Source organism: Physeter macrocephalus, chromosome 11 (assembly GCF_002837175.3).
Source record: "Physeter macrocephalus isolate SW-GA chromosome 11, ASM283717v5, whole genome shotgun sequence".
Taxonomy (NCBI): Eukaryota; Metazoa; Chordata; class Mammalia; order Artiodactyla; family Physeteridae; genus Physeter; species Physeter macrocephalus.
The window spans coordinates 40,548,634-40,558,647 of NC_041224.1; the positions used below are offsets into that span (position 1 = coordinate 40,548,634).

The 10,014-nt window shown below is 53.1% G+C and overlaps 1 protein-coding gene across 1 annotated transcript; it reads right to left on the reverse strand.

Annotated features, from left to right (window-relative positions):
- Nucleotides 1-1,109: 1,109 nt before the first annotated feature.
- On the reverse strand, nt 1,110-4,361 carry MEX3B (mex-3 RNA binding family member B). The gene is made up of 2 exons (XM_007108631.4): nt 4,073-4,361; nt 1,110-3,240 (listed from the first exon to the last, which is right to left on the reverse strand). Exons 1-2 carry the CDS (start codon nt 4,359-4,361, stop codon nt 1,793-1,795), a joined length of 1,737 nt encoding a protein of 578 aa, XP_007108693.2. The 3' UTR covers nt 1,110-1,792.
- Nucleotides 4,362-10,014: the final 5,653 nt, after the last annotated feature.

Genomic DNA, 10,014 nt, shown 5'->3' on the forward strand with positions numbered 1-10,014 from the left:
TTAATGTGCTAGGTAAAATTGAATAGGTTTCTGTGGGCCTGAAAATTAAGACATTGTCTTTGAATATTTTCATTTCCTTTGCTTTATTTTCTTCTAATTTTAAGGGAAATTAAACCTTTTCTTGGGACCCTAAAAGAGTCACAGATCCTAGGCACTGTGCCCACAATGAGGAAGCTCTGATTCGGTAGGTAACTTGCAATTAAAAAATATATATATACTGTTTCCCACGGCCTAACCATCCAACCACACACAACCTTGGTCTCTTTTGAAAGTCCACTCTATTGATAACATACTGACGTAATACGCCTGGAAGTTGTAGCTTTCAGTTTGTCCCTGAAGAGTGATCCCTTATAAAGGTAGACTCCAAGAAGCTTAAAAAGAAAACAACAAAAAAATCAAGTTACCACACAAGATAGATTTTCTTCAATATTTTATTTATATAGAAATACTTAAAAAATGAAGTAGCACCATGACTTAAGTTTTACCTTTATTATGTAGAACTTTAAATGTCAGAAAAATAAAACTCTTGATACAATTTCAAATCTTGTCTCAGCAAATATAATATTAGTATTTGACCATGAGGTTAAAGGCCCTTTATCATAAAATAAAATATACTTTGTTTTTTTAAACTTTGCTCAGTAAAGTACATTTAAGCTCAAGTAACATCACCTACATATACATAAACAAGTGGTAAACAAATGTATTAAAATAGAAATACTAAAACTATAGTGGTGCAACAGAATTTTTGTAACTTGCACTGAATTCTATTTATACAAATGTTAGAAAGCATCAACAGTTCCTTTTGACATGTTTATACATTTCCGTTTTTTGTAATAATATAGAATAAAATATGCTTTATATCACTGAATAGAAAATATGCTGGGTGAAGCAGATCTAGAAGATTTGTCTGAACCTATAAAATCTCCATCCCAACAGAATACTGTTCAAAACATTACACATTTTATGGTTTGTAATTCCGTCACAATTGTGTGATTATTAAAATAATACAGTGTTCTTTGCCATAAGGCCATACTAAAATAAAAAGATTTAACCCAGCTACAAAAAAGTTCACTGAACTTAAATTAAAATACTTGTAAACATCTTTGCAATATGAAATATAATTTTTCAAGTCAAAAAAGAATAAAATACTTCAATCTGTATTAATGCAATTTCTCTTTAAAACTTTTAAACGTTTTTTAATATATAAGAGATATGTTACAGTTTCTTTAACTTTAATAAAGCTGCAGTATCCTGGTTTCACAGGAACTCCTGGCCCTTCCACGAACATTCAAAAAGGATCCACTGTGTTCTATAATAAGCATCGTAGGAACCCAGCCACAGAGGGGAACACACTAAAACAGTCCACACATCCCATAGCACTATTATTATCATCTTCATCATAATAATTATTGTTCATTTTTTTCCTACTTTAAGAAAATGGAAAACTTGTGGGGTTTTCTTCTTTTGGAAGCTTCCTATTAAGTACAGTGTAAAAACTATCATTACTAGAATGTCGCCGTTCCTATTATTTATAGAGCATGCATTTAAGGTGGTTCGGAGGTTTCCCAGGCTACAGTACTCTTGATGCAGATATCCTGGCAAGTTCTTTTGTTTAAAAATTGAAATTTAAAAAATGAGCGGATACTACAGCTTTCCAAGCTCCTCTTCGGATCTCAGAGTGTGAGCAGGGAGGCGGGGAGGAGAAGGTGGGGCACCAAGTAGGCAAAGAGGCGCTGGGGAGTGAGGATGGAGGGAAGCGGGTTCTCCATCCCCCGCGTGGTACGCGCCGCCTTCAAGAAAAGATGCGGATGGCCTGAGTGACCGCGGTGTGGCAGACCGGGCATTCAGGCTCACTCTTCTCACAGATGCGGTTGGCGCACTCCATGCAAAAGAGGTTGTGGCCGCAGGGCACCAGTGCGGCGATTACTTCGCTCTCAAAGCACACGGAGCAGTCACGGCTGCCCTTACGCCGCAACCCAGAGGAGGAGGATGAAGAGCTGGAGGAGGAGCTGGACGAAGATGAGGAGCCGGATGTGTCCGACGGCTGTAGGCCCGGCAGCTGCGCCCCCAGGCCGTTGGCATAGGCGGCGTAGGCCAGGCCCCCTCCGCCCGGGTCGCTGCGCACCCGGCGAGCCAGGTGGTGCTCGCCCGCCCCCGGAGCCATGTGCAAGGGCGGGGACAAACGGGGGCAGCTGGTGCCCGGGTGCAGCCGGCGGTGCACCAGCAGCCCCAGGTTGGCGTTGGAGGGCGCGCTGGCGCCGCCCCCGGGAAAGACCACAGAGGAAGACGAAGCAGACGAAGATGCAGAGGAAGAGCAGGAAGAGGACACGGGAGCTGCAGGTCCGCCTCCCGGGGACCTTTCAAACTGGGCCCAGAGAAGTGGAGCCCCAGGCGGTGGGGCGGGAGCCGGGTCGAAGGTGGGCTGTAGCTCAGGACAGCCGTCAGAGGAAGGCACAGAAGCTTCCCCCGCCGTGTAGGTGTATCCGTTGCCATTGTTGTTGTTTCCATTGTGAGCAAAGCTGAGCGCGGGGCTGGGGGGACTATAGTCCGCCAGGCGCGGGGTGGCAGCTGCACTGCCGCTGGTCCCCCCACCGAAGTAAGAGTCTGTGGAGGCGCTGCCAAGCGAGCTGGAGCTGTCGTTGCGATAACTAGAGAAGGGCTTGCGGCCGGGAGTGGGCGTGATGCTGGGGGTGGGCTTGCTCCAGAGGCTGCCTGGGCCGGACCCGCCGGACCCATGGTGCAGATCAAAGCCCACATCCGTGCCATTGGCGTGGAAGTCGTTCTCATCTGTGAGCTCAATGATGCCGCCAGTGCGCAGGGCGATGTGCGCCTCGATCTCCTCGCGAGCTCGGTCCACGTTCTCAGGCATGCCGGTCACCTCGAACACCGGCTCCTTGTCGCGGCTGGGCGTCACGATGTACGTGTGCGTCTGCTGCTGGATGCGCTTGATCGTGGCGCCCTTGGGCCCCACCACGAGCCCCACCACGCGGTAGGGCACCCGCACCTGGATGGTGGTCTGCCCCGGCAGGTTAGGCGGCCCGGGCACTGCGCCGTTGAGCGCCGTGTTCTTATTCCGCGAGGCGCGGATCATGGAGAAGTGCTCGGCGGCAGAGATGATCTCCCTCCGAGCCATGGCCACATCCTCCTTCCTGCCCGTCACAACAAAGACAGGCTCCTCCCCACGAACCGGGGTCTTGATATAAGTGTTGGTCTTCGCCCGCAGTGCTTTGATTTTACAACCTGGGAGCCAGAGTGCAGGGGAGGGAGCGGGAGAGAGAGACAGACACGCCCATTACCCCGGGGTAACCGCGGGGACCTGGGACTGCCCGCGTACGGGGCAGCAGGAAGGCAGGACGCGCGATGGGCGGAAAGGGGGCGGCTCCCTCACGGACCCCGGGACGCTCCACGGGCTGGAAAGCGGGTGCCACCCGCGAGGCGCTCGAGGAACAGTCCGTTGGCTGCCCAGCCCTCCCCCAGTGACTGCAGTCGTCCCGAGCCAAACCCGAGAATCCCAGAAAAAGTCAGCTGGGGAGATGCCGCTGGGATCCAGCGGGACGCGCCGCCGTCCGCCCTGAAGACGAGGCAAAGGGGTTCGGGGAAGGCGACCGAAGGCCGAGATCCTCCAGCGCGGGGGGGACTGGTGGGAATGGGGGGCAGTCCCGGGACCCATTGTTCCTCCTCTGGGCTCCATTCCGCTTTGCAGAAATCCAGAATCCTCCTCCCATCCGATGCTCACTCCTCCTCCTCCCCCCTCCCAAAGGACCGATCAAAGGCCCCCTCCCCCAAGCATCTTATATTTAAATTCTATTTCCCGGGGTGGGCTGGGTGGGGGGCGCTAGGGGAGAAGGCAGTGATTTTCGCAGGGGAAAGCGCATCCCGCCGTGGCCGCGGCGCGGCTCTGGGAGACAGCCTGCCTGCACTTTCTTTGTCTGGGGCGCCGGCCCTTCGCGCGGCTCTTCCTCCCTCACCAAGGCTCCCCGGCGCCGCGGATCTCGATTCCTCTCCCGCCTTCCCCGCGGGGCGGTGGCCCGAAACCCTCTCACCTCCAGATGCCCATCCCTGCCGGACCCACCTTGCCGCCCCACGATCTCGGCGACATGCTCGGAACTGGGCACCGGCACGCACTCGGTCATGTTCACGCTCTTCTTCCTCGGCTCGCTGTCGTACAGAGACGCGCCCTCGTCACTGTCCAGCCCCAGCAGGGAGAGCTGGTCGAGCGCGAGCTGCAGGGCTCTTTGGTCATCCAGGGTCTCTCCCCCGCCGCTGCCGCCGCCGCCGCCGCCGCTGCCTCCCCCGCCGCCGCCTCCCCCGCCGCCGCCGCTGCCGTTGCGCTCCAGGTCTGCGAACAGCGAGCTGGGCATCGCTCGGCCGTGCGCACCGCGCCCCCGCCGGCCCTCTGCTCGGCGGCGAGAAACTGCGGCCACAAAGGCAGCCGGGAAGCGAGTGGTCAGGGGCGGAGAGGCCGGCCGGCTGCAGAGGGCTCCGTTGCTCCTTTCTCGGCGCCGGGAAGAGTGGGTCGCTCCTTGTGGTCCACGCCGGGCAGTGGCTGCGGGAGCCCCCGCCTGGGTCCCCACCCCAGATCTGCTGGCGGGTGGGGTGGGGGCAGAGCTCGAGCGGCGGCCGCGCGTGCCCCCCAAGTGCCCGGCTGGCTGGCCACAATGCCGAGCGAGAAGCGAGCAGGCGAGCGACAGCAGCGTTTCTTTAAGGAGCCCCTCCCCGGCTCCTCCACTCCCTCCCGCCCGCCCGCCCGCCCGCCCGCCCGCCAGCCCTCACTCAGCGCTTTTTCCTCCTCTCCTCCCCGCCTCTTGACTGAGCCTCTGCAGCCAGACGGCTCCAGAGGGGGACGAGGGAGGCGCAACGTCACCGGCGGGAGCTGACTCTACAATGCTACTGACACTATCGCTGGGGGAGGCGATTGGCGCGCGCCGGGCCGGGGGCGGGCGGAGGCCGCAGGCTGAGCGAGCGGAGAGCGAGCGCCCCCCCACCGCCGCGCTCGCCGCAGCCCGCCCCGTCCTCCTCCCGGCCGCGCCCCTCCCCCGCCGCCGCTAACGCCTCTCTTTGTTGTCTAATGCGGGACCGGCAGGCTCGGGACACTTGCCTGCACCTATCAGCCGAGGACGGTCACTGTCCCCAGGTCTCCTCCCTCGCCAGACTGAGAAAAGGAAACGCGCCCAACTCTGATGCCAGGGGCCCGGCTCTAAGAGACTGGTCCTTAGAAAGTCCCGTTAGTGTCCCCCAAATAAACGACCCCTAGAACCAAAGATGCCACCTGGGAGAAGCGTCTATTGTCTGCCCAAAAGGCGGGCCAAGCCCTCGGACACGAAAGGCATGTCTCGAGGTCCTGGTGCGCACTGGCAAAGTGGCCCCCGGCGCGGGCTGCCCACCTGCACGGGAGCGCAGGAGACACAAAGGCAAACGCCCGGCCGCATCGCCGCTCGTGCGCGCGCGCGCCCGCAATTCTGTCCCCTTGGGCAACACTTCGCCCACTGGCCCTGAAACTGCGGATCAGATAGCCAGAAACTGGTTGCAGCGCGGATCTGGCCGGCCCCGCCTCCGGCGACCTCCGGAACGCACCGCGCTGGGGTTCTGCACATGCCACGCGCGCCAGCTGAGACCCCGCGGGCGCTGATACGCGCACGAGCGCCGCGCCGGCACCGCTGGGACGCCGGCCATACCTCCAGCGGGCGGTGCGGGCGTGCGCGCCCGCTGCTCTCAGGGCCCTCCCCGCCCCACGGTCGGGCCTGCGCAGTGCGCGCGAGGAGCGGGAGGGCCCTTTAAGGCGGGCGCGGCGGAGCGCGCCGGCCCCTCCCGCAGCCCCGCCCAAACGGGAGGTGTGCGCTTGCCTCCCCGCCGCTCTTTGTGCATTTCTCTGGGTGGGGGTGGCGTCGGAGGGAGGGTGCGACGGGACCGGCCGGCAGGGACGGCGAGCTGCGCCCCCTCCCGGATCTTCCGGGGGCCGCCTCCGAGCGCTAGAGAGAAGAAAGGAGGCTTTGAGGGGCGGGCCGGAACGGGGCACGCTGCCCGCCGGGCCCGCCACTTGATCCCTCTCCGCCCGAGTCGCCCTCCGCCGCCGACCCGGGCGGATGCCCCCGGGTCCCGGCGCGCGCTCCCCTCCCTTGTTCCGGGCGCCACCTGGCTCGCCGGGTCCCCTGCGCCTGGTCGGGGCCGTTCCGCAGAGCGGCGGGGGCCGCGGTTCGCGGAGTCGGCCAACGTTGGCGCTGCGGGACTCCTGCTGAGGACAATGAGGCCATGTGGCCGCAACCGCAGACAGGCTTGCTCGGGAATCCTCGTGGTGCCGCGGGGCGATCTCGGCACTCGAAGACAGCGGATCCCCCAAGTGCTCCCTGCGTGACCCAGGGAAGAGTGAGGGAGCGCCCAGGGCCTTGGTTTCTCATCCGTAAAATAGGGGAAACCATACCAGCCCTCCCCACCTCGTGGGTTCTGGGAATAAAATGTGACAATAGGTGGGAGCGCGCTTTGCAGGCAGTCAGGCAAACGCCTTTTGAGAAAACGAAGGTGTTTTTCTTTCCTTGCTCACCTGGAGCTGTCTTGGCAAAGAGGTGCTGATTGTTTCCTTAGGGAAATGAGACTTAGAAGCCACTTACAGTGGTTATTTCCTCAGGATGTTTACATCAGCTTCCTGGTGTGTATTTTTCTTCAGAGGGAAAGCTTGGTGAGGAGGCAGGGATTGGGGTGGTGGGCGTGCTGAGTCTTCTGAGAGAGCCACCACCTACACCTCCACTAGAGAATTCTTGTATTTTTTTTAACCTGGTTTATGGACTCAAGTCCTACCAATTTGAGAATGAGGAGGGAGTGCCCTTGAGGATTCCTGCCGCGATGGAGGTCTGGGAATAAAGGGTCCTGGCTGGGGAGGGCCACAGAGGAGGCCCAGCCTGGAGTCCCTTACTAAGGGCCTGTAAACACCGAGGCAGACAGGAAAAGCCCTCCTGAGTCCTTGGCATTTGTATCTTACTGACACAACAGGCTAGCTTTGGCCTCTCAACTGTTTCTAGGGACTTCATAGACTCTGGATTGCGCCAACCGAGGTTTCTTTTTTCAAATCACAAACATGATGAAGGTAAAGTTGTTCTTCAGCTTCCACAGCTGATGAGGCCTGTACCCAGGTAAATGGGGGCCCTCCTCCCCAAGGTTGCCTGTGCTAGGGACCAGGCCTGCCATACATCCTCCCCCTCCTACCTGCAGTGTTAAGCTTTCAGATGGTCAATTCAGAAATTGGTTTGGAGAACTGGATGCTTCCGAGTCCCTGGGTCATTCCCAGGAAGGTGAATACATTTTGTGGAAGTGACATGTTTCATATCTCTCTTCCCAACTAGATCAGGAAGACAGGAGCTCTACCTGCCTGTAAGTGCAAATGTTCAATGAAATCACCCATCTCACCACCCCCCCATGAAGGATAAGCTAAAATTCTGACCACAGGAATTCATGGAAAGCTGCCAATTGCGAGGTGCCCACGACCTTCCATGTAGCCCAGGTCACCCTCCAAGGACCAGAATGCTTCAGTTAAACCTATACAAAGGTCAACATGGTTTTCTGAAGACACCCACAAAATCAAAGCCCCTCCTGAGGGTAGGAGAGGGATGATTGTGGTGGCAGGAGTTGAGATGGCTGTCGGATCCGGTTCCCAGTCCAGCTCTACCCCGGTGTTTCTTGCCTGCAAAAAGAAGGTAGTGTCCCACTATCCATCTGCTTCCGGGGTGGAGGGTGGTTTAGCAAATGGATAATGATAGTAAAAGGTGACTCATTGTACGTTGCAAAGTCCTAAGCAGATGTATTGGTAAGTGGGTGCTTTCCCCACTGCCACTGATTATCTACTTGTATCCAGTACTGACTGGTCAGGGTTATTTTCTGACACTTGAACGCTATTATAAAAGTAACGATCTGGAAATTTTAATTCACAGTTAATGGCTTGAATAAGCCAGGACATCATAAAACTTGCAAAGTCCAGTTCTGTTTTTAAATAGATAATACACCCAACCCCAAACTTTCTGGTTAGACTTTCCCAGGCGCCTTTAGGACCCCAGAGCTTAACTACTTTTCCTGATACAGGACAAGTTCCCTAAGGACGTCCCCGATGTAGCCATATTTTTTTTTTTATTAGCACAAGAGAGAAGCTTGCAGAATGTGATCTGGTAAGATAATAGAGAAGTTCAGTTGTCATAAAATAAGAAAAGGTAAAAACAAACCAAGATTAGCAAAAGACCACCTTGTTCTTGTTTCCAGAGGCTCCAAACTATTTTGCACACAGCTTGCTTCCTCTTGCAAACTAAACAGCTGGCAAAAGAAAGTAAAATCCTCGTGGGAAAACAAGCATACTTTCAATCAACTCATTCAACATTATGGAGCACCTACATACTTTTTTAAAGGCACAGAGGAAAGTGCTGAAGCTACAGAAATGAAAAAGGCAGAGGAAGCCTTTCCCTTGAATGTAGTCTTGTCCAAATCCAGTTCCTAGCAGGGGTAAGTGCCCAGATGGTAGTGAATCTGCCTAGGGTCCCAAGAAGCCTTCCCAGAGATGTGGACATTTGAGTTGTACTTTCAAAGGATGACATTAATTGAGACTAGTGCCTATAGCATAACATATGATATCTCGTAGGAACTCAATTAATGTTTATTAAATGAATGAGTGAGCCAGATTGAGAAGGCTCGAGGTGTAACTTTCTTAAGTATGTGGATGAATAGCAGTCTCTGGGAAACAGCTCAGATTACTTCAGCCACAACTACATGATTTTGAATAATAATAACCACAGGTAATACTTATTAAGCACTTATTATGTGCATGGCAGTTTTACCAAATGCTTTATAATGCAGTATCTTATTTAATCCTCTTAACTACTGAGGTCAATACTTTTATTATCTCCATTTTACAGATGAAAACAGGTTAAGTCACTTGCCCAAGGAGAGGCACATTTATCCTTTTCCTTAAGGAGTACCCCTAAAATGATGTAATCTTCAAATATTAGATCCACTATTGAACCTAAAGTCTTGAAGCTAGTAAGTGGTACTTGAGCCTGAGATCTTAATCAACCCTAAGTTCCTTCCCATCTCTGAGCCATGGTTCCTCAGAGAGGAAGTATTTCCAGCCCTGCTTCTGTAATGATCACATGTGTGAAGGGACTTGAAAGCATTTACCTTTTCTGATGTTCTGTGGTTTTTATATCATTAACGTGTATGTGACATATAATACATGGAACACACATATTTTAAGAATATTTTAATAATATGGGAAATGTTATCCTTATGTTGAACGAACACAGAAAAGGAGATAAGGAGTGTGTGTGTGTCTGTGTGTCTGTGTGTCTGTGTCTGTGTGTGTGTGTGTCTGTGTCTGTGTCTGTGTTACTAAACACTCAGTAAGCATTAGAAAAAGCAAATGATGTATGGAAACACAAAAGACCCCGAATAGCCAAAGCAATCTTGAGAAAGAAAAATGGAGCTGGAGGAATCAGGCTCCCTGACTTCAGACTATACTACAAAGCTACAGTAATCAAGACATTATGATACTGGCACAAAAACAGAAATATAGATCAGTGGAACAGGATAGAAAGCCCAGAGATAAACCCACACACCTATGGTTACCTAACCTATGACAAAGGAGGCAAGAATATACAATGGAGAAAAAACAGTCTTCTCAATAAGTGGTGCTGGGAAAACTGGACAGCTACATGTAAAAGAATGAAATTAGAACACTCCCTAACACCATACACAAAAATAAACTCAAAATGGATTAAAGACCTAAATGTAAGGCCAGACACTATCAAACTCTTAGAGGAAAACACAGGCAGAACACTCTATGACATAAATCACAGCAAGATCCTTTTTGACCCATCTCCTAGAGAAATGGAAATAAAAACAAAAATAAACAAATGGGACCTAATGAAACTTAAAAGCTTTTGCACAGCAAAGGATACCATAAACAAGACCAAAAGACAACCCTCAGAATGGGAGAAAATAGTTGCAAATGAAGCAACCGACAAAGGATTAATCTCCAAAATT